The sequence below is a fragment of the Astatotilapia calliptera genome, chromosome 17 (assembly GCF_964374335.1).
Source record: "Astatotilapia calliptera chromosome 17, fAstCal68.1, whole genome shotgun sequence".
In the NCBI taxonomy this organism is placed as follows: domain Eukaryota; kingdom Metazoa; phylum Chordata; class Actinopteri; order Cichliformes; family Cichlidae; genus Astatotilapia; species Astatotilapia calliptera.
The window spans coordinates 2,767,311-2,792,604 of NC_137438.1; the positions used below are offsets into that span (position 1 = coordinate 2,767,311).

General features: G+C 40.0%; 1 protein-coding gene across 12 annotated transcripts in view; it reads left to right on the plus strand.

Annotated features, from left to right (window-relative positions):
* dennd5b (DENN/MADD domain containing 5B) overlaps nucleotides 1-25,294 on the plus strand; it is a 125,051-nt gene that overhangs the window by 17,339 nt on the left and 82,418 nt on the right. For 5 of the 12 annotated variants that reach the window (XM_026147908.2, XM_026147909.2, XM_080291778.1 and 2 more), the window contains exon 1: nucleotides 9,784-10,145. The exons of 1 other annotated variant lie outside the window; for it this stretch is intronic. In XM_026147908.2, the coding sequence (XP_026003693.2) occupies nucleotides 10,037-10,145 (109 nt within the window). In that variant the 5' untranslated portion in view covers nucleotides 9,784-10,036. Of the gene's footprint in view, nucleotides 1-8,245; nucleotides 8,992-9,765; nucleotides 10,146-25,294 lie in introns of those variants that run through there. 6 more of the 12 variants (XM_026147905.2, XM_026147906.2, XM_080291777.1 and 3 more) reach the window with 3 other exon arrangements.

Consider the following 25,294-nt stretch of genomic DNA (forward strand, 5'->3'; position numbering starts at 1 on the left):
AGAGAAAAAACATGTTCGCCAGATAAAATCCAAATGAATTCATATGGTTCAGAAAAATTATAGTAATTACAAAATGGTATGTTTCAGGCTAGAATGGCAAAGGGGAAGCTGTCAGTAGAGGAACGAAAGAGAAGGAACAGGAATGATCAAAAAAGGAGAGAAAAAATTAACAGCCAGCCTGAGTTGAAAGAGTTTCTCATAAAGGGAAATAGAGTGAAAGAGGGAAAAATAAAGAACATCAGTGATCTGAAAGAAAGAAAAAAGGCAGAAGAGAAGGTTTTGGAAACAAGCACAGAGACAAAAGGAGAGAAAGTCCAGCAGGGTCTAAACACAACCACAGAGAACTTTAGGAATCAAGGAGCAGGCAGCTACTGGCTGGTGAACTATTAAGATGTAGAACTTGACATGTGCAAAAACAGAATTGTTATGATGTGTCTTGTGATATTATGTAAGTTGTTAAGGTTTAATTGTCATTTTGAAAGAAATAATATCTTGTTTTTTACTAGTGTGTCACCACCGTCAGATTTGTGTCACCACCGTCAGCACCTTGTCAACTCCATAATATGGAGTTTTTCTTTATTTTTCTCTTTTGGAGAACCATATATTTTCCTCCCTCATGATCTTCCAATAGAAATACGTAGTTTTCTCAAATGTGTAATTTGCATGCTGCTAAATATGATTGTTTCTTATAGAGATTAAATACAAGCTTCTGAAAATATGTATGACTGTAACTCTAATAATAAAAAGCCAAAGAATCTTACTCTTAAACATGGTTTTTAGTTTGAAAACATATGTGCATAAACAGTAGAATAGACAAGCTACTAATAGTCAAAATAGCTGAAACAACTTAATTTAGAATATGTATTTTTGCATTTCTTTGTGTCTGATGGTGTTGACTAAACGTTGCACTTCTCCAGCAAAAACATAAATTATTAAAAAATGTTACACCTGGGAGATTGTACCAAAACACGGTGAGACAGCCAAAACTTTGTGTAACAATTATATGTAAATATGTTTTTGAAAAATCAAAAAATATATTTTAGAAAATTAAAACCTGTTTTGTCCCTAATCTCAGGAATCACTGGAATGTGTTAACTCAAGAAGGAAGTAACAGGATATCCAAAGTCATCCCATAGGGGCAGCTACTAAAATATTGGAAAGCGTCAAATGCCTGTCAACTTTTCTGAAAAACACCTAGGACTTTTAAAATTATACCATGGCTTCATCTACTAACTGCAACCACCATTATTTTCTTTTCAACCGTCCTCTTACCAAATATCGTGTAGTGTTAAATGCAGGTAAACTAAATTAATAATTCATTACAAAGGTTGGACTTCAAGGATTTTCTTGTAGTCAGGGAGATAACCAAGAACCCGATGTTTTGACAAAGCTGCAGTATTGTCCTGTGAAGACAGGAGAACCTCCCAGAAGTACAACCATTTCTGCAGCACTCCACCAATGTGGCTTGTATGGCAGAGTGGTCAGTTGAAAGCCACATTTCAGTAAAAGACACCTTTTACCCTTTATACTGCCAGACCATGAATTGCAGCCTTTCCCCAAGCTGTCTGTGAATGGTACTCTTGGCCATTGATAGCAACAAATACTTCTGGCACAACTTCACCTACTTCCAAGGTGCATGAAGAAGATAAAGATAAATAAAAAAATAAAATATCCTCACATGAGAGCTATCTTTTATGTAAGAATTTAGAAACCAAGAAACCTCCAAAACTTAAATCCAATCTTGTCTTTTGCACAACCTTCACACCAAAAACCAGAAACATTAAAGAAATTATTTTAAAACATTGGATCATTTTGAAGGATATGCCAAACTTATTAGGGACCTTTAAAGAACCACCAATGATAACTCATAAGAGAGGTAAAAATATTAGAGATGGGCTAAAATGCCTTGATGCATTCACAATCATCCAGGTAAGTAAATCTCCAAAAGTTGATTTTGTTCATCTGGACGTAGCGTTTTCAGTGGGAGAAACATTTCGTAACTCATCCAAGTGGAGTCTCAGCTGACTGCAGGTTTCCCCAATCTTATAAACAGTACATTATGCAAATGTGCAAAACATTTGTAAATGTGCATGGAGTTATAAAAAACATTTATAACTGTACATTTGTAAATGTACAGTTATAAATGTGTCCGGCTGGGATAACCACAGTTACTCAGGGCCTTCTTGATGTTCTTCTGCCTCCCTGGCTGCTGTGTCAGTGGGGATGGTGTTCGCTCTGTGTTGTAGCGTCCTGATGATGCCCAGTTTGTGCTCCAGTGGATGATGAGAGTCAAACCTTAAATACTGACCCATATGCGTAGGTTTCCGGTACACGTCAGCTTTTAGATGTCCCCCATTACTGATGGAAATCTCACAGTCTAAGAAGGCTAACCTGCCACTGTTCATATCCTCCCTGGTGAATTTGATGTGTCGGTCCACCACGGTTTCATCTGCCTCCATAATGACATCTCTCACCTTCTCAACAAAATCCAAAGTGTTCTGGATGTGGTGTTCAGAGCTGCCTACCAGCGGGTTGAGGATTGAAGGCAGAAACGTAGATGTTATAGGTGACCGAGTTGATTATACAGACAGTTGGCCTTAAAGGTGCACCCTGTTTATGTATCTTCGGTAAACCATACAGACTTGGTGGGTATAGCCTGTGGGATGAGGTCCGGTCGATAGCCTGACTTTGCCAAAGCTGGGACACGTAGTTTAATGCCTTTATTTTCAGGGCCGTGTCCACTTAATACTACACTATATGATTATATGGCACTTTAGTTAATATAAAGCATAGAATTGAGGCACTTCAAATAATTCCACCCCAACATGCCCTATGAAAGATTGAATTAATGAACACAGAAGTTTAATTAACTAGTCCTGTTGCAAGACATTTTAATAAAAAACATTATAAATCAGCTTAATTTTATAGGCATTGAAGCCATTAAACCCAGTCAAAGAAGTGGTAATATTAATTTTATCAGAAAGAATTGAAGCATTCTGGATATTTCGTGTTTTCGAGTTTACATCCTATGAGTGAGGATTTATTACTGAGTTTCTGTGAACTGTACCTTTTGTGTTTTTATGTTTTTTAACTAGATGTTTTGCTTTGTCTCCCTCTTTTAATGTTTGTGTATTTATATTAACTTTTAATTTTTATCTTTTTTTATTTTTATATTAATTTATTTGCATTTTTCTGTGTAATTTTGAGCATTATTACTATAATACATGTGAGGAAATTTTATTGATGTATTTATTTATTTATTTTCCCCTCCCCCTTTTAATCTTTAATGGTTTAGTCTAGAATCTATTTGGGCTGTGACCTAACCAATTAACCAATTAGCCAATACCACCTCATTAAATATCAATTGGTCAGCTGGTTTATTTGTGAAGGTGTGATTGGTCCATTTGAATTTTTTTTCTGTTTCCAGACTTTTATTTAAACACAAATTGTTTCACATTTGACAATGACCCTGATGAAGGCCACAAGCTGAAACACGTTGGTCACTTAATAAAGTTGTTTCTTATTACTTTTAAGTGTTGCTGGAGTCTCCGTGTTGTTTAACTCTTGGATATTGATCAATGATCTTTGATCAGTGGTTGATGATCAATGGTCATGACAAATGTATATTACTGATCAAGAAACTGACCTCACAGCCCATTGTTCACCAGTGGCGCTAGTTTCAGTCATTGTGCAAACATCGTCCTTGTAAGGTTGGGGAAACCTGAAGTCAGCTGAGATGGAAGAAGTCACTTCGTTGAGTGACAAAAAGTTTCTCCTACTGAAAATGCAACGTCCAGATGAACAAAAGCAACTTTTTGGGATGGATGAATGAATCACCTGGATGATTGAGCATGCATCAAGATGAGCAATCGTTAAGGATGGTAAATGGTAAATGGCCTGTATTTATATAGCGCTTTACTAGTCCATGTACAGTGTTGTACATCCTGAGAAAGACAGAAAGCACTGGTGAACTCAATGCAAAAAATATGCAATGCTTTTGTTCAACCCTCTGAATTAAAGCTGAAAGGCTGCACTTGAACTGCATTCAAGTGGTTTGATTCGAAGATCATTGTGGTAATGTATAGAACCAAAATTAGAAAAAAATTGTCTCTATCCAAATATTTATGGACCTATCTATACATCTCACTAGTTTTCTTTCTTTCCAGTCTTTGAAATCAGATCAGTTTAACTTGATTTTTTACTCTAAAAACTAAGGTTTAATTAAACCATTGTTAGGATGAAATATTTTCATATATGGTTAAGATCTCCTTTTATACTTTCATATTTTTATAATGCATTTCACTACTTGTTGCCTGTTTCAAGTTCAGGGCCTAATATATATAACCAACAGCATGCCCCTATTAGGGTGAGTTCAAGATTGATTGATTGATTGTGTGATCATACTTTATTCATCCCGAGGGAAATTGGGTTAAGGCTGCCAGCCATGCCAGCGCCATCTTACCCTCCGACCATACATACATTACACAAACATCACATGGGGAAGACAGGGATGTATAACAATGGAAAATGCACCACATGAGGAAAGACGAGGAGAAAAAAGAACTCCCCCCAGACTGAGCTCCAACAGGGAGATCAGTTTGAGAACAGAAAAAAAAAAATACCTCAGCGCATACAAAAAGCACATGACTGTCAATACACCATTGAAACACAAGACGTGCAACAGGGGCGGGTAAAGGGTAAGAGAGAGCCGGTGTAGACAGAGCATCCGGTCCTGCAGCATGTCTGTGCTGGTCCAGTTGACCGCCATCTTCCCCGGGAGGGGACAAGCATCGAAGGCGTTTGGAAAGGGAGGGGGATGAGTGTGTATCAGTGTATGTGTGTGTCCAGAGTTCAGCTGAGACAGTGTCCTTCGCCCTGCCAGGCTAAGTAAACAGTCTTCCAGCCAACCCAGGTGGCCTTGCATGGGGGAGGAACAGTCTAAACACAGTCGTTATCAGGGTGTTGTTGTTCGGCTCCAGCCTTGAGACCACAGCTGGTGCTGAAGCAGTATCCACATGAAGTGATGGTGGTTTTTACTTTAATGCGAACAACTCATGTGAATTTCAAAGCTGTTCTGACAGTCCGACACTGGTCTCTCAATCTCCCGTTGGAGAGCTGCGAGCTTCTCCATGATCTTATCAAACTTACGCTCTGTGATGTTGTCATTCTTGTGCTCAAAGAGCCGATTCTGAGAACTCACGACCGCAGTGAGCTTCTCCAAGATGTGATCAATTTTCGCTCAGAGGTCTTATTCTGAGTGTTCACGGCAGCCGTAAGCTTCTCCAAGATCTTATCCGTGCTGCGCTCAATGAGCCCATTTTGAGAACTCACCACTCGTCCCATCGATTCAATCCCAGCGGGCAGCCTTGTGGGGTTTTTTGCTTTCTTTAATCTTCGATAAGCCAGCTCCGGTCAGCAAGAACCCTGTTATCATGGTTCCAAATAGGTAGATATCTTCAGCACTCAGGCTCACCCGAGCCCAGACTTCTCGTTGAGAAAAGGGTGTTAATTGCATTTAGGGACCAGTTGATCAAATCCATAATTCCTCTTTAGGTTTTAGAGAACAGACTGAGAGAGAGTGTTCCAGGGAAAAGTAATACAAAACACAAAAGAGTAGACAAGGACATAAGAGGCAAAGCAGGGAAGATAAGTGTTGTGATATTTTGATACCATGGTAGCATTTACAGGATATTGTTTTGTAGTGAAAACTGTTACTCAATAAGGCCCATTTACTAGTTGTTTTTCTCTTTCTCTGTGACCCAAGAATTAATGTGTAAGAATCACAGGATGGTACCTCAAGGTCGAAAACACCACAGAGACCACTTCCTTACTCCCATCCTCCCTTCTTTATCTCCTAGAAAAGAGCTTGTTAAAGGCCAGGTGGTTTGTTTCAGAATTCACTAATGAAAGAACTCTGTATTCTATGTCTAGGAGTGTATTTTGCTGGAATGATCATAAATTGTAGCTGAACTGATAAACTACACAAAGGATACTTCTTTGCTCAGAAGGCAGGAAGACGTTTCCTTATTTGGTCTGTACCGGTTTGAACTGAGAATCTGCTGACACACGAACCTTTTTTTTCCTCTATATAAACTGTTGTATACTGAATAAACCTTTGAGTTGATTTTGGAAGAGCAACCTGAAGCAGTTTCTGTGTCATTTTGTTCTCCCAAGCTACTCCCGGCGCTGTAACTAACCTGCTGAACGGCATACCTGAGCTTACTTTGAATAATTAATTTTATACAGAACTCTGCTTATCGGTGCTCACGCCTTGGAGGAAACCCGATCCATGGAGAAACCCGGGACGGAGATTTCTTTCAATAAGGAAGGAGAGGAGAAGAGAAAAGTGTGACCGCCTTTGCCAAGAGCCAAAATTAAAGTGCTGCATGCTTATACAACAGTTTCAGACAGGAGAACCTTCCTTGGCATTGGGTGTGATTTGGCGCTATATAAATAAAATTGAATTGAATTGAAAGGATAAGCGGAAGCGAATGGATGGATGGATGAATTGAATTGAATTCAACATCACAGCAATCAGCTGCATGTGACACTCACACTGTTCTGTCATGAAACAACATTTCTCAGGAAGTGGACCCCAGATGCAGGACTCAAAACCCTAACCTTTATCAAGGTTGATTGCAGAGTGCAGCAAAGTTCAAGATCCACGAGAACATGGGGCAGAAAACAGAAACTCACAAGGACAGGACACAATTCTGTTAGCTGGAATCAAGAGTTGTTCCTACCAGCTACTTTGTAATAGAATAGAATAATCCTTTAATTGTCCCACAAGGGGAAAATTGGTTGTGACAGCAGCAAAGAAAAAAAGCACATATACAAACGAAACAGGACACAGAACAGAAACACACACAATTTTTACAGAAAAAATATTTAAGTCATGTACAATAATTACAAAAACAGAGTACTGTACATATTAAGATTAAATAGGAGAGGGATCAGCATTTATGTTGTTAAATGTTTTTGCTTGTAAGACTTGAACATTTAACTGTAGGATAGTAGATATTATTGGACAAAGGATGCTAGAACCAGAGCTTCAAAGAAGGAGGATAAGAAGAAGATCACAGAAAAGGATAATGGAGTACATACAGAGGGTCGGTGTGACCGAAGACAGGGTGAGATGGAGGCAGATGATCAACGGGAAGAAGAAGAGTTTAAAGATTTGTCTTTACTTTGAAAAGGCACCATTTCAAACCATCTCCAGCTATCAGCTGTTGAAACTGCTGTTCTTCTTGTGCGTCCATGCATTTGACCACCAGAGGGAGACAACGCAATATATAGTGCACTCGCCGAATTATTAAATTGAGACGATGTATAAATCTGAGGACCTGCAATTACAGAAATTTGTGTTTATCAGAGTCAGCACGTGAATGTTAAATCATGTAGATTTTACTGTTCTGGGTGGAGGGTCAATGACCATTGCAAGTTTTGTGTTTTTTAGCACACATGCAACAAAAACTCTATTTTTCTATTAAAATCTATTAAAATCATCGTTCTTCTGTGTTGTTTTTCAGAACAATACACTCACACGCTGCAGTTTACTGTTGTCTGTGGCTAAATTACCTGTTTTTACATGGAAGAAAATTTTGTCTCTTTTCTAATTTGTCATTTTCAAAGGTTGGTTTTTATGTGCCTTTAAAAGTTAGTTGGACACAACTTCTTATTATTTGAAAATGGAAGCGACATAATATGCGTATGGGTGATGAGATCTTTTAAAACTATTAAATTGTGCTGAAAAGTCATGAAAAGGACCTTAAATTCCTACAAAAATGCAAATAGTCAGTCATATTTTTAAGTAGGGTATTTATTTAATTATTTATAAACGAGTAGCCGTGTGTTTAGGGTTGCCAACCATCCCTTAAAATACGGAATCGTCCCGTATTTAGAAACAAAAGTACTCGTCCCGTATTGAGCTAATAAGGGACGCACTTTGTCCCGTAATACAGTGAGAATCAAAAGTAGTCTATAACTTTTAATGGAATTAACGCTTTGTTTGAAAACATAATTCCCAGCCCCTCTCCTGCTTTGTGACCAATGAGCTGACAGCACACTTATGACAATTCGAGTATGACAATTCAGATTACCGCTCATCTCATTGGTCGAGGAAAGGTCGCTTACGGAGAAAATACCGGAAGACAACAGATGACCACAACAACAAGCATGGCCAACAGGGAAACAAACGCTGACACTGCGGTGCAAGTCTCGGACGGCACACTGTGCGTCCATAAAATGAAGGTTATAACAGAAAATCTGTCGCTCTCTCTCTCTGTCTTTCACTCACACAGACACACCACCACATCAACTTTGCTAAATTGCTAATGAAAAACATGATCAGGCAGCTGTGATTGAGCAACAGTGTAAATCCAACTATTTTCACGGTTGTTGTGGTCGTGATAATTTTGTGATGCCACATCGAAAAGACTCGGATGAGCTTTCCAAAGTTCTACAAGTTGTGCCTCCATCGCTTGTGTCCAGATCACACGCTGCACAGCTGTGCTGCTCCGTCTTTTTCACCGACGTTTACGTGTTTGCGCGTGAGCAGCTGCGGTGACACCCTCACGAGCGATTGATGATCGGGAGCTGGTCGTGAGGTGTTAATCGCTTCTCGTTACCCCACGTATACTACACGATGCACGATGAAGGCCAAAATCGGGCTGATCACCAAATCGGTCGCACGACTCAAAAATCGGCTCAAAATGGGCCAAAAATCGCACAGTGTGAGCCCAGCATTAGAGCAGCAATGTTTGTTCCCCTCAGAGAAAGAAAAAAAAAGGCTGCAAAAGTACAGGGAGGACTGGGAAAAGGAAAACACCTGGCTGGAAAAGTGCACTATAAAGCGCACTGCACTGTGTGCCGGCGCACTTTTTCCATAGGCATGCTTCTATTGGTGGGCACATGAAGAACATGAGGGGCGTGAAAGCTCGGGGAACCCTTTACCAATTTCTTGTCCACCAGGCCACGGCAGAAGCAGATATGGTATGTAAACACTGGTTTGTTTTTTAAACCCTCTGGTTAAGGTTAATATGGGCATGTGCAGTGAATATCAGCGCTATGTGGCCAGAAGTGTGATAATATAATTTATTTTGTGTAATAAACAAATGCAAGGATAGATGATTACAACAAATAGATGACTAATACATAAAAGTAATACATAGATGAATAATGATGATGAGTTATGATGCGTAATCATGGGAACAAGTGGGTTTACAAACAGGAGCAGCTGATTAGCATTAGAAAAGCTGAAATAATACCTCAACTGGAGCCAATTGTACTAAATGCACTGTATGTGCACTGTTACAAGAATATTTTTCGTTCTATTGCTTTCTATTAATTTATATAATTTTAAGTTAAGCAGGACAGAGTTCTTTTAAAGAAAGATTTACTTATATTCTCAAAGGTTAAGCATGACAGGCTTCTGTTTAAGAAAGAGACCTGTTTTACTGTGTTAATGTTGTCATTGTGAGCTAAAAATAAATGGCTAAATGATCATTTGTTTCCCATATGGTCATATCACAAAGAATATGCATCTGCTTAAATCAAGTTCAAGTCAAATGGTTAAAAAATAATTTCACACACAAAAAAAGAGCTACCACACTGGGAAGGGTGAAGACAACTGGGTTGCCCGGCCCTGGCCACGAGGTGTCCCTTATTTATTTTTCAGGGAGTTGGCAACCCTACGTGTGTTGCAGTCTGTCAGCTTGACGAATATGAGGACCATAGGTCGTATTTGAATATCCCGCCTCGTCACCGACTCCTCCGAGCTTTGCCGAGGCGGGGATTCACACAGCTCTCTTCTCCCGTAGAGTTAGTAGTGTGTTGGGAAGCTGCACAGAAGCTCCGGTCACTGAAAGGTAACTTTTTTAAAGCAGCTCTTATACTGCGAATGTTTCATTTTCTCATACGACGCGCAGCAGTGGAGCGTTATCAAAGACTGGAGCGTTTTATTTAGCCCCCCGCCTTTTCCTCTTGGATGTATCGCTTGAAGAACTAGGAACGGACCGCGCAGCTCACCGAAGCCGGGATGAGCGGGACCTCCGCGGGGTCGGCCGCGGCGCCCTGCCGCTTCGCGCACTACTTTGTTATTTGTGGAATAGACACAGAAACGGGACTTGAACCGGACGAGTTAGCAGGTATGTGGCTTCTTTTCTGTTGTTGAGTTATGAACGTGTTTTAAAGTCAAATGGAACCGCAGCGGTCCCCTCTCGCTTAACACGGTGTTGTTAACTGTAACGATCCATCCACCGCTATGGAGCTCTGGCTTTTTATTGTAAACCATTTAATACATTTATGTGACATATAGTGAGATTTCAGAACACCCTAAAACACAAGTGACACACACACACCTTTACAAATAAGTGGAATGAAACAGTTACTTCAAAGAGTTACTACAGGGCAAATAAGCAGTGTCTATACATTAGAATAAAGATATGCATCATTCCTGTCTGATCACAGTATATGAGCTGCGGAAACCAGTGTCATTTAAGGTAATAAGCTTTTGAGAAATCAGCAGTAACCTATCTTTTCCGAATCCTATAATCTGATCTGGGCTTCCTGTGCTGTGCTACGTCTCAGAGCTGCTCTGCAGCTTCAGTGTCAGTGTTTCCCAAATGAATCGATTTTGACTTTGATGCTTGTTGTGGCTTAAAATTATACATTTTAAGTAACTTTTACAGCAAAATAAAGACATGTTTGGATATATTACGCGTTCTTCGCCGGTTTGTTTGTATGAGTTTTAATAGTAAAATAAAAAAGCATAGTTACGTTCAGTACTACCACAGGTGTGGACTAAGATGGGGATTTTGTCTCCACAGCAGAATGTATTTTTTGACATGTAATTCCGGCAGGATCCCTGTTGTGTATTCACAGAAATCTTTTTCATCCTGGTGACTGAAGGAGAGCCGATGTCTGCTCTTCAGTGGCACCAACCTCAGTTTCAGCACGTTTGCTTTGTCACCAGATGCATTCACTCACGGGCTCAGTTTGTATTTTCTCCCTCTGCAACAGCCAGAGTGGAGGTTTTTTTTAAATGCACTGTGGAAAGCTTTGCTTTGTGGATCAACAAGAGAGTTGCTTGCTGTATTGCATCACAGTTGAATTGTAACTTTTGCCTCTGGGGCAAAGTTGCGAATCGTAAAGTCAATGTGTTCATGTTGCACACAAGTGACTTGGCTTAAAGCCTGGATGATTAAGTGAAACGAGTGAAGTTAATCTAGAACAAACGAAACTGAACATATACACAGATATATATTAAAATTTTATTGAAAGGGGGAAATAACTTCCCAGCACTGGGTTTCATAAACCAATTGCTTATCCTTGCTTTCCATAAAGACACTGCTTGACTGTGGCCATCTGCTCAGCAGTGATGCTCCTCTGCTGCACTGCTGAGATACAAACTGTAAAGGCATCATTTGTTTAAAAAAACCCCTTATAAGTAAGTATTTTAAAAATATACTTAAAACTACTGTGGTGGGAAGCTACAGTTTTATACCAAAGATGCATTATATGCTTCCTATGCTTTAAACTTCATCAAAGGTGATCAGTGGTGAAGTGGCCAGCTTGGTGAGGATTCCCAATGGGCTGTTTAAAAAAGAAAATCACAAGATTAGTTAGTCAGCTCTAAGAGGGAGCCTCTGGATGAGCCTCTGGACCAGCTCAAGAAATCCTTCATCCCAAATCATTGAGCTGGTTCTGCTCAAATAGCGTATCTTTGGCAATTTCATCATACGTACTTTTGGGACACAACAAAGGCTGAAAGATGATGTAGTATAGCCTCATCATGTTGTCAAACTATTACCATGAAAAATCCCAGTCGAATAAAATAGCCTGTTGTTTGGGCTCTCAGGCTGTGAAAAGAAGAAATCTTATCAGGAAAAGAATATGGAATCAGTTTTTCTTATAAATGAACTAAATGTTTATGAATACAACGATAGTAAAAAGTGTGAAATAGCTGCTCTGACTGTCTGTAATCAGATCTGCTGCCACGGTCTCTGGTGATCTCCAGTTGTACACAAAGATAATGTTGCAACGATTGATTGTTTGGTTGTTTTTCAAGCTTAGGCAGCATCTCAGCACCCCACTTATTCTTTTGCCCCTAAGTTAGAGGCAGAAACAAACAGAGTGACCCACATTAGGCTGTTTTTGCTTTTTTTAGGCTGCGACTCCCCTCCTCCCAGCTTTTTGTGCACTACTGTGGCCTTATTTCCGTCTGCTTATTGTTTTACTAAGAGGACCCAACTTCCTGCAGACCTGCCTCAACCTCCTTTTAGAGTTGGCCGTACCTTCTGTCTATTATCATACAAGTGTTTCCCACATGGACTTTGGTGAAAAATAAAGTCCATGTGTGGGTAATTGTATCAGTTTGTATTTTTAATTATATTTTCATTAATTTATACGTCAGAGAAAATAACATCATGCACAATTTATGTCCTCTTGGACAATGCTCACTCTTATTTTTAAAAGTTTCGTTGTTGGTAACCAGCCAATCCTAAGCGTAGTATATCCTAGCTCATTGGCCACTGTGTTGTTGTGGCAATCCTTGATATCATCCACCTGCATCCTTCAAAAGGGGTCTTTTGAGTATGTGAATGTAGTCAAACTTATCTTCTGCTCTTGAGCTGAAATCTTCAGAATCGATCAGCTGGTGAGGAACTTTTTCTTAACTGGTTAATTGTCTCCTGTAAGAGGTCACTGTCTCAGCCCGGGCCCACAGCCCATACCACACCACTCAGCCTCAGGGGTATAAATACATCCTGGCTGTCATACAGGCCCTAAAATAGTTTGTGCATTCTAACACCAGATGCATTCTGGGTCAGCAGCATTGTGGAGTTAAAGTGACCAGCCTGAAAAGCTAACTTTGGGGTGAGAGCTGTCACGTGTAGATTTAGATATGAGGTCATGGCTTGCACATCTCTCTTCTGTCTCTCGATGTAAGAAAGGTATGCGCTCTTGGTGGAGGGGAAGCAGCTGGTGGTTTCAGACCCCTGTAGCCTAAATCTTCCAGGTTACGAAAGACACTTTCATAACCTTTCATTACCATTCCTGTTTGCAGGAATGTATCTAAAATGTTTTCATTACCAGTTCAACTGTTTATGTTAAGCTTGCTCAACTATAAAAAGAATAAACATATATGATGTGATTTCAACTTTCATCTTATGGCAACATTTATGGCAGGTTGTAGTGACAGCGCTGATATGCCTGAGAATCTCATTTTGTAGCAAAAATAACTTTTATCTTATTGGATACAACAGAAACTGACGAAGTTAACCGTGAGAACAGGATTTGCGGTTGAAATAAGGTGATAAATTTGAAATATATGTTATTGCAATACTCAGCATTGCAAAATGTTAAAAATCTCAATAATAATCTCTCATTGTGATAGTGTCATATTGTGAGATGCTGTGTGATCGATCCCTGGGGAGATTTACTTCTCCGATGGGCCATTCTATACCCATTTATGACTCTTAATATTGTGTTTGCACAGTAACCTCCCTTGCTACCAGCTTGGAAGCTGCCCAGTGCAGGTTTAAATATCATTGAAGCACAGGGGCTTACAGGACAGCCGTGACGTGGGAGTGTCTTTGGGCTGCTGCTGCAGGCCACAATGGGATTTAAACTGCTAAAACTCCCCACTGGCCTGGACCATCTGTCTGCACCAGAGCAGCCTGAGAGCAGTCAGGACAACGACTGCATCATAATGGCCAACATGACAAGTATGCTAATGACAGGGACTAACAACAGTAACGGACGCGTCTGTTGACTCACGTTAACAATAGCGTGCATGGGTAATGGACAGATTATATGGCACAGACACTTACAATGGCTAATGACTGCTAACATCTCTGCAGTTCTTGTATTGTAAAAATAATGTTGATCTCATTTTAGAATTTTTAACTCCTTTTTCTTTCCGAGTTTTTGGACGGTGACTCCACTTTTGCCACGCTTGCTACAGATCTGAGTCTTTCTGAATGTGGGTTTCTTTCTTCCACGCATCATTACTTCCTTCTCCTCTCTTCTAGCCTCAGTCTCTTTTACTTTGCTGTCCCCCATTTGTTGCCTCGTGTTCTGTCAGCATGGCCGGCCTGTCGTTAAGCTTTTTAGAGTAATCTGTTTGGACACTTCCTCCAGGCTACACTGAGCACATCTCTGTAATATAACACAGCCAGGCCTAAGCAGTGCCTCCTCTACTCCCCTACACACACTCAGGCTATTGACTCCACTCTGCTTTCTTCAATCTTTGACCAACAGCATCCTCTTATTATAGAACTTGTCACTAAAGGTGGACTTTTTAATGACTGTGGAGGTTTTTGCCTCACTTGACATGGAGACAAAAGTTTTCTCCTGGCTGAGTTCTGATGCTCCCAAAAGAACAACAAGCACTTGTATGAATGTGTGTGTAAATGGGTGAATGAGACATGTTGTATAAAGTGCTTTAAATGCTTGAGTAGAAAAGTACGATATCACAACCAGTTCATACCATTCTGATGGTTCCTCCTTCATTTATTGTCACATGCTTTGACCAAACTCGCTCAAGCTGGCGGAAGCTCGGCCTTTGGTTAAAAAGATCTATCCAGAAAAACCAAAAACCATTGAAGGTGTTGTTTGGTGAACCTGTGGAACATCGAGCATTCAGGTAGACTTTTGAAGTGTTTCTCCTCAATCAGATTAGATCCCACTCAGTGATTTAACCATATTTAAATTTTTGGGCCAACATATCATGTCAGATCTCGTATAGATTTCCTGGAATAATAATCTGTTTAATTTTGCTTCACTTAACCAAGTAGCATGAAGACAAACAAATGAAATGATAAAATGAATTCTATGGCGTTGTGAACTATGAAATAATTGTCACCTCTCGACTCTACGCGTGCCACATAGTTGTGTCGGATGTTCAGTGTTGAAGAAGATCCCAGATCTTGCTCACAGATGTTGGATTTAACTTTTAAAAAATGCTGCTGTCTTTTTCTTAGTCCTTTACATTTTAGATTGTTAGTTTTACAGGGATTTTATAATTCTGTGTTAAACTTTGCTATAGTCACATCATAACCACAGACCATTCTGAAATCCTACAATTAGAGCTGGGCGATATGAGATTTTTTCATATCACGATATGTTTTTTTCATTTCAGGCGATAACGATATCTATCACGATATCAGCCAAATAACTATATTTGTAAGATTTAAATGTGCCGTTGCTCACAAGTAAAATGTGAAATAATCAGCAGCTTGTTTTTATTTAAATATTTATTTCCCATAATAAGTTCAACAGGGTAGATGTACTTAAGGAACATGAGACTTTTTCAGATAAATAAAGGCAAATATTGCAAACTACACAAAAGGCAGCCGCTAAAGCGTTTAAGTTTCAAAGTAGAACAAACGAAACAGACTAAACTGTCAATTCCACTTAGAAACAAAATATTAATTCTAAAAATAAATCTTAGTTTGTTTTACAGAAGAACAGACAAAACTGACTAACTTTTGTCAGTATCAAATAAACTGAGAACTAAAAGGAAATTCTCAATCTCTCCTTGTTGTATAGCTGAGCTTTTCAAACAGTTTTAACAGTTACTTTAGTCTGACAAAAGCCGAATGACGAATTAGCGCTTCCAGTCAGAGACTGAGGCTACGTCCACACGTACACGGGTATTTTTGAAAACGGAGATTTTCCGTTTTCGTTTTAAAAAATAATCCCGTCCACACATAAAGGCAGAAATGAAGGAAAACGCTGCTATGAACATGCCAAAGCAGCAGGTGGCGCTAGATTCCTAACTGTGCAGAAATGTTGGCCAATCAGAAGTCTAGAAGCCTCGGTGGGAAAAAGTAAACAAAGCTGGGGCATAGAAGCAGAACCGAGTCGTCTGTGTGGAGGGACAGTAACTGTGTGTATATGTAAGCATTTAAACACTGCAGAGAGTAGAATTAACAGTAACAGTATTGTAGAAGTTCATTTCACCGAAACAATAACGTGGCGCACAGTGTGACGCATGCACCAGTTCATTGTATTTCCAGACTTGCTTTCGGCACAATTTCCAGTGCACGCTACTCTGTTTTTTGTCAGACTTGAAATAGCCGAAATACCTTCACACTACGGAACTTCTATGGCTCTTCCGTTCGACAATCTCTCCGGCGTTGGAACCATCATCTGTTTTCTCTTCGGTCACGCTCGGTTGATTTTTCTAGTCGGCACACTCATTTCCTCCATTACCCGCTGGCTGCTTCCCAAACAAACACACGTGCGGCTTGGCACTTGTGCTGCACGTAACAAGTCACGCGACGTGATGCTGCGGCTGTGATTGGTTCGGCTCTGCGCTACTTAATTTGGATTGGCTGACCTTTTTTTTTTTTTTTTTTTTTTGAGGACAAGAGTGGCGAGGTCTATCGCGATAGCTTAATTTCTCTATCGAGTAAAAGTTATATCGCGATAGATATCGTTATCGTTCTATCGCCCAGCTCTACCTACAATGTGAGGTGCATTTCCCTGGAAATGTAACTGCATGTTGCACTGGACTGCACAGATATAAATGCTGGCAGTGGCATGGGCCATGTGTGTATGCTGTACATAGATTCAGCCTACAACGTAGGTATAAATGACACTTTACTGTTTGGAGCAGCGCTGCATTGATAAAAGGGAAGCAACGAGTCAGGAGATATGGGGCCCCATCCTGGATGAGAGGCTGCTAATCAAAGTTAAGAGTCAGGGGGTGGTAATGGTCCATCGCCTGCTTGTGGGAGTCAGCGGGGCCTGCCAACCTCAAAGGATGCTGGGAGCTGTTGCCGTAATATCCCTTCACAAACCCCTCTCAGTCTCTTAAACCAAAGTGAGCAATTGCTCTTGAAAGGCCTGAACAACCATCTCATCGCCCCTCCCTTGAAGTGACCTCTAACCCCAAGCGCCATATGTTCTGTCTCAACATGACCATAAAGAGACAAAAGAGGCAGTGAAAGCCGAAAAGATTGTTTCTTGTAGATTTCTGCAACAGTTGTAGTTGGACATGACCATGATGAGTCAGCTCCACTGACTTTTTTTCTGTTGCTGATTTTGTGTAGAGGCTTGAGGTTTTGTTCTTTGATTGCAGCTGTTCAGAGCGGCTGCATTTAATTATGGAATAAACAGGCACGAGCCTGAAGAGTTAAAAGGGAAGCTGCAGAGAGAGACTGCAATGGTTGTTGGCAGAAGCACCCATGCATTTACAATTTACATGTGAAATAAATGGAAATTCTCTATGTTCTCCGATAGAACTCAGCATCTTCTTCCTGTATTTACTGTTGTTACTACCTCCCCAGACACTTCGGGCCAATGAGCAGGCTGAACATTCTCACATGGTTTCTAGCGACGCATTTTGGTTCGCTTGGAGTTCACTTGGGTTTTTCTCTGTGTGGAAACAAACCAAAACCATGGGAAAAAGCTACAAGTTTACTCATCAACTGATTCACGTGTGTGTGTGTGTGTGTGTGTGTGTGTGTGTGTGTGTGTGTGTGTGTGTGTCATCCTATCACTTTTGACAGAAAAATAAGTTAGCAATGAAAGAAAAATCAATAGCCACAATTTAAACAGAAGCTACTGGGAGGAGCTAACTAAAAAAGGCTGAACAGAGTACACTGGAAGCTAAGCTTTGACTAATGAGTCCAAATTAGTTTTCATTGATTTTAAATATAATGCTCCAGCATTATACAGCCAGGGGACATATACAGGCAGTATTGGCTCTGATAAACTTGATCACGGTAACTGCAGAGTGTGGTGTTATGGCAGAGTGCCTGTAAATCTCCTTACATAACTGAGATAGACTGCCCAGTGGTAGCTAAGACCCTTATGACGGATTAGAGCTGCTGCTGACATCACATCACTGTAGCTGTTTTTGTTCATGGATACCAGAAAATGTTGGAAGAATTTATACAAACACCATAAAGCCTGTCATATGAGACAGTCGGGATGTGTAATGAGCTCACTTTACCTTTGTGAGGTCACAGTGCTCACAGGGACTTTTTTAAAATGCTTTTTAGTAGAGCAGGGCGATATGGCCAAAAATATTTATCACGATATATATTTGAAAATTTGCGATAACGATATAACCGACGATATAATTGATGCGAGACAAAATACAACTCCACAACATTACTAGCGCAAAAAGACAACCTTCCATTTATTTTCACTTAAACAAGAAGCTGGTTTTTATGTACATTAAAGCTTTATAAAAATGTAACAGTGCAAATGCAAATTCCTTGCTGAAAGTTTAACCAAAAGGCATTTCCAGTAGAAATGGGCTGACATATCCTGAGCATAACCATGTATAATATCCACTGAAGTTAAAAAGAGGTGCTTTGCAACATTAAACTGCAGTGTGCAGTACGCATTTTTCGGACCATAAGGTGCACGGGATTATAAGGCACATTAAGTGAAACAAAGCAGTCAGATAAATCAAACTTTATTAAACTCATTCTTCTTGCTTCCTCCACTTCTGTACCATTGATTCATTAATGTTGAATTCTCTGGCAGCTGCTCTATTCCCATGTTGTTGCAGTATATTAATGACTAACCTCGTATTGTGGATGGATTATCTCAGTTGTTCTCCTGACTGAAGTTTGGTCCGTTTACAGCATCCTGCCATGCGATTGCATTTGTTTCTAACCATGAAGAACCTTCACGTTAACTTTTATAAGTGGAAAAGTGTTAGTGTTCGTCCTCCAGCTTCACTGTTTATGTTATGCTAACATAGCTGTGTCGCTAGCAATCACGTAGCACATCATTATATACCAGCTAGCCCAACTTCAGTAACCCTACAAACGTCACTGCTGTTTAGTTTCCTGTCTTCATTTATGTTGGAAGTGATAGCAGAGCTGTACGTTTGATTTTTTTCAGAAATCTCTCAGTCAGAACATGCAATATCATGCTTAGGTAACTAGCGAAACTAGCGAGCTAACTTCCGCTAGCTTCCTGCTAACTTCTAACTCCGTTAAATGTAATAACTTTTGTTTTCATGGATGCCTGGAAGTTAAACTTTATAGTTACACCTGGTAAAGCAGCAATGCTGATCGTTTTATTAAAGATGAAAGAATTTAGACAGTTTTTAACTCTAAGTGATGCTGCAGTGTTGTTTGACCTGAAGTATACGGAGTTTAGGACCCAGATTACTCCCAGATTTAAGAGCATCTTAGTCCGACAAATATGACAATAACAACGACCGCTTGCATGTTCTGCAAAAAAATGTGCTTTGTCGTGTATCTGACGGACAAACACCAAACCAGTTCCACATCACGGAAGTTGCACCAGTTTTACAAACCAATGCTGGTTCATCTGTTTCACTCAACAATCGGCCATGTGCGTATGAAAACAAAGGCACTGCGCATGCGCGTTTTACTCCCATTCTATCGCGATATTTCATTTTCCTATCGTTGCCTAACATTATACCGGTATTACCGTGAACGGTATAATATGGCCCAGCCCTACTTTTTAGATATTAAGTTGTCACTTTTGATTGCTTCTGCTCTTATAGAATTATATAATCCTTTCTCAGAAACAAAAACCAGGTTAAAAAAAATCAGGTAATTTTTTTGTTTTTACATTCATCAGGTTCCAATCAGCCCAAATAGCAAAGAGAAATTAAAAGTGCACACCATGAAAGAGTTTGGGTCTTAGGTGGGTAAGAGAGTTTTCTAGGGTGAAAACTGCATCCTCTCATTTGTCAATCCACAGTGTGTGTGTGTGTGTGTGTGTGTGTGTGTGTGTGTGTGTGTGTCCTGATCCTTTTACTAGCCGAATTGGACTTTGATTTTTCAGAGAATGAGCTCCAACTCATCTACTGACCTCTGGTCTGTGTGATAAGGCTGAATAAACAAAAGCATGACCTCTCTCAGATAAGCAGTTCATGTCATATTCTCTCTCTGTCTATCTTTTCTGTTGTGAAATTTGATCTACCATAACTGGTACCAGTTTGAAATCATTCTTTGACCTTGATATTGTCTGATGTAAAACTACAGCTTCTATCAGCTGTCTCTATTAATCTTAGGATGTTAAATACAAACGATTGGTAAACCCTGCTAATCCCACATTGTTAGCATAAGTACCTTGATGGATTGTCCTATTATTTCACAGCCCACATTAATTCCCCTACAGCCAAAATCTCCTCCATCATCACATCATTACCTCGTAGTTAACTGTGTTTCAATCTGTGTGATTGAGCTCGAGCCACATTCAGTCACATACAAATAAAGCCCTCTCTCCTACCCTTAAAGCAACTCCAGGTTATGTAATTAGGGTGTTGGTGTACTTGTCAAGGCAGATTAAAGCAACTCAGCTGCTATTTCTGAAAGACTGGCTTGGATTGTTTAGTGCAGCAGTGAAACGTGACAAAACGGTCAAATCTGATAGGTCTGATCGGGAGAGAAGCTGATGAGCAGGGATTTAAAAAAAAAAAAAAATAGTGAGAAAATTGAAGAAAATCACTCCAGTCTGCGACTACTGTCACAGAAAGAGATGAAACCACTAAAAACTGTAGCCTAAAAAATGTTTTTGCCTGTTTTATTTCATTTTTAGTTCATTGTTCCAGAAGCTACAGACCCAGATACAAGTATAGTAATCATAGTAAAGCGCTTAGCAGCTAAAGAGCTAAATATTTCGCTCAAGACGTGGTGGATTGCAAAGATCAGAATGAATAATATGAACTTCACTCAAGTGTTTCCATAAAGCAATTTGTTGTATAACCTTCGACTCTCAATGGCTGCAATTAGATCACCCAGACACACAGTTATATCAGGGCTATTTTTTAAGACTTTAAAAACTTGGGCTCACGCACAAAATCAACTGTGTTGTCTTGTTTTGTTTCTTATATTTAGTTTTCTTCTTCAGTTTTAGATTGATATAACTAGGTGCTATGCTAACACAGGTGGACGTTCTAAATGTGTTTGTTTGCTTTGTCTAAGCTGCATCTGTGGCACGGAAAGCAGAATATCATGTTGAATCCCTTGTGTACAGATGTTTTTCAGTCATTTCTAAGAGTTTCAACCAGAATGCATATTTGCATTGGGCGCTCCAGTGAGCTGTGTCTCTATGCTCCAGTGTAGTTCGAAGGTTAGTGTCAAGGCAGCACAAAGATAGATATACACTTTACCCACTGAGCGCACACACACACTCTCTCTCACACACCAGCTGTTTTTCACCGGTCTTTTGAACAAACATGTCGTTGTCTATGTCTGTTGTTATCATGGCTCCATTTTTTCTATAATGTGTTTTCCAGGTAAAGCCTTATTAAGCCTCAGGACGCTCACAGTACTCTAGGTTTAACGGAGCCATTGTGTCATTGTGCTTTGAAGGCTCAGATGGAATTTTCAGTTCAATTTCATTTATACAGCACCAAATCACAACAACAGTGGCCTCAAGGGGCTTTATATTGTAAGGTAGACCCTACAATAATACATACAGAGAAAAACCCAACAATCATATTACCCCCTATGAGCAAGCACTTTGGTGACAGTGGGAAGGAAAAACTCCCTTTTAACAGGAAGAAACCTCCGGCAGAATCCGGCTGTCACTAAGACCAACATTCCACATAATAGGGCTTTGTTGTGCATGACTAATATGATTGTGGTTCATCTTAAAGATATATGGTTAAACAAATTCCAGATGCTTATGCCTAACTGGGAGAAGCTTTAGATACAGCAGGCTGACCTAATAGCACACTGTTGGAAAAATTGCGCTACATTAATATATATCACAAAGAGACCCAAACCAACAATATCTTAGTCTTTCTCTCGGGACTATGCGATTTATGTTTCGTATTTTTGGGTCAGAGCACCACACCCATTGGTTCTGCTCCCAAGTATGTATCTTTAAAATTGTTTTTATATATGCATTTTTTTAAAAACGTAGTAATTTCTTAGCAAGCAAAACACAACCTCGTTTACTCCTTTCTTGAGAAGTAGTTTTATTGGTGGATTAAAATTAGTTTAAACTAATTAAAGCAATAAAGAAACTAGACACCAGGATGCTCTAGGCTGCAGGTCGATGATCGACTTTGTAATCGTATCACCAGACCTGCGACCATATGTTCTGGACACTCGGGTAAAGAGAGGGGCTGAGCTGTCAACTGATCACCACCTGGTGGTGAGTTGGATCAGGTGGCGGGGGAGGACGCTGGACAGACCCGGTGCACCTAAACGTGTAGTGTGCTGGGAACGCCTAGCAGAGGCCCCAGTAGGTGAGACCTCTGCTAGGCAGAGGTCCCACATCCCTGTGGGTACAGCTGCCATGCTAACAGCTGACTATTGACACACGTACACAAAGAAATGCACAGTTAGGAAGTCGGCTCTCTACCTCGTAGTTTTTGTCCTATGAGATGTAACAGGGTGGCCAGAGCAGTCACTCTTCAGACTGAGTACAGATTGAAGGAGCTTTGCTTCTTACCTCATATATATTGATGTATACATCAAATGGTTTTGTAAACTTTTGCTAAAATGCTTTTTAGTAATGGCTTAATTTGATGGCGTGAAACCATCGTGTGGCGGGGCGTAGTGTGTGGCGCCGGATCAGCTCGTCACGCCTGCCCTGTCTGTACTCGGTCCTGACTGAAGTTGTTGTTGTTGGTGTTGTGTGTGGCTGACAGCTGAAAAGCTGCAGCCGAGAGTTGTAAGAAACAAAAACTGTAATAAAGCGTGCTGAAAAGTGCGAATATGTTGTCGGGTCTGCCATGCTTCATTTACAAACCCTTAAGCATGAAGTGATGTGTCACTTCATGTCTAAGGGTAGGCTTATGATTGCTTTTGGCTTTGATGATCAGGCCAGTGATGTGATGTGTTTTAGTCTTGTTTCCTGTTTTGCTTTGTTTTTTGCAACATTGGCTGCAGTGTTTATATCTTCCTTCGTGTTGTTTATTATATCTGTCAGCAATCCTTCATCTTAGGTTATTTTTGGGTTGGGTGTCTGCTAGGTAGTATTTAGTTAGTCCCTTTTTGTGTTCCAGTCTTGTTTCTCTGTTTTCGTGTGTCCATTTCTCCTCTGTCAAGTTGATCTTGGTCCCCAAGTTTAGTTGTATTTTACTTCCTGTTTTATTTTGACAGCGATTGTTCTCTGTGTTTTGTGTTACGTATAACTTCCTCCTGATGTTTTATGTTGTGTCCTGGACACTTGGAGTCCCTGCTCTGCCAATGTTTTGGACTAAGGTTTGAGTTCACTGAGTCTGAGTCCTGTATTTGGGTCCTAATTATTGGTGCAACGGATCAGAAATCTCACGGTTTGGATCGGATCACGGTTTTAAGTCACGGATCGGATCAGTTTTTTGGATCAACAAAAAAAGAAAAAAGACAAAAATTTAGCATTTACTTATTTACTTAGTGAAGTATTTTTTGCCTGTTAAAAACATTCAACTCAATACTTATTCCACGAAATTATATAAAAACAAATTATGGTACAATATAGGGCAGTATAGGGCTTTGCATCTACCACTCACTTCAATTCAATTCAGTTTCATTTATACAGTGTCAAATCACAACAACAGTCGCCACAAGGCGCTTTATATTGTAAGGTAGACCCTACAATAATACATAGAGCTCATTATATCGCACTCCGCTGTGACATAATGAGCGGTCATGTAGCTTTCCGTTGCCCTGGAGGTCCACCCATTTGTAGTTGGGCAACAGAAGATGCCTGGGACAGTTCAGCCATAACTTAAATCTTTTCCTCATACATGCTTGGAACGATCTTGCCACTGAAGTGGACGCGTAGCGTGGCTCAAGCACGTTCATCATACGGCCTCCCGTCTGCAGCTAAACACCCCAGTAGCTTTTGTAATAGCTTTAGCCCGGTCGGACTGGGCAGGAAAGGGCTGCTTAAATACCGCATACCCATACACATACTTTTTTTTTTTCTTCTTTTTCGAATCTTCGCATCACGTGCGTGCCGAACCGTGGAGTGGGATCGGTTCGGATTACGGATCAACCGTGATCCGTTGCACCACTAGTCCTAATCCACAAGATATGAAGCTGATCCATGACATCATGAGTTTGAATATTTAGGAGGAGCAATGCTGTTTTCATCCTGGTCACACTTACCAAACATTGTAAACTTATATTTTTCCGTTTACAACTGCACTGAGAGCTCTGTTCATAGGTTTTGTGGATTTCAGGCACAGCCAAGGGGACAAAGCTGTCTGCTTCAATCATCTTGGGATTATGCTTTTTGCAAACTACATGGTGATGATTTCTAACTCACCTTTGGGTTGCTTGCAGCTCAGTTTGAGATTTCCAGTTACTGAGTTTTTAGTTTAGTTTTGATTACTATTGTGCGCCGAGTTTTGTTATTTCTCTTGTTCTGTTAAGCTGCATACTCACTGAGATCACTTCTAGCTGGCAGATGCCTGTGTGACCTTCTGATATATTAACTAGCAGCTCATGTATCAATCAATGGGATCCACTCACACTGGTGTTCGCTCGAGCTGCTCACCTGAAAGCTTATCCTGGCTCCTGCCCACCTTGTTTCACCACCAGTTATTTTTTACCACAAAAAAAATCCTAATTCTCGTTTGGCAGCTTTGCAAACAAAATTAAACTCCTAATGTGATGTTGTGCCAAATGTAGTTTTGCTTTTCCAAGATGAGGTCTCCTCTTGTTTGTGTGGTTTGTTTATCTGTGTATTTATTAGTGTGAATGCTTGAAAAGCATTCACAGTATTGTTCTTCTAATCTTTATTATTATTTTCTATTCCGTACGTTTTTCGCCGACTATCTCCTTCAAAACCGTTCAACTTAGAAAAACCATTCAAACACCATTAGATTCCTCTTCTTTTGGAATGGTGTGCTTCTACTTTTCTCATTTTTAACATTTATATTTTTAATTTTATTCAACTTTATTCAACAAAAATTTCCCATGTATTTCAATGGGGAGACCCTTCAAATTCTCATTCAACTTACTCATTTTTAAACTCTTACTACTTCAACATACGTTCACATAGAGCCACCATTCAAACTTTAAAACGAAGACAAGACATTCAACTATTGAACTTGTATTTATCTTTTCAATATCTATTATACTTTTTCTTCAGTTCCAGTTTAAGTTTCATGATGTTTTTTCACCCGTTTCAGAGTTTATAATGGGTGTGTATGGGACGGAATGTTGGGGCTAGAGTGAGGCAGCTCAACTGCTAGAGTGAGAGGAGCAAAAAAATTAATCTTAAAATCTTTTTTAAAACTGCTGCTGTGTCCGCAGCGTTTGCTCTACAGGTATGATTTTACTCTCAAAACGTAGCCATGGCTGTCCTCTTTCATCCAATGTGTTTACTATTGTACTAGGTGTTATGG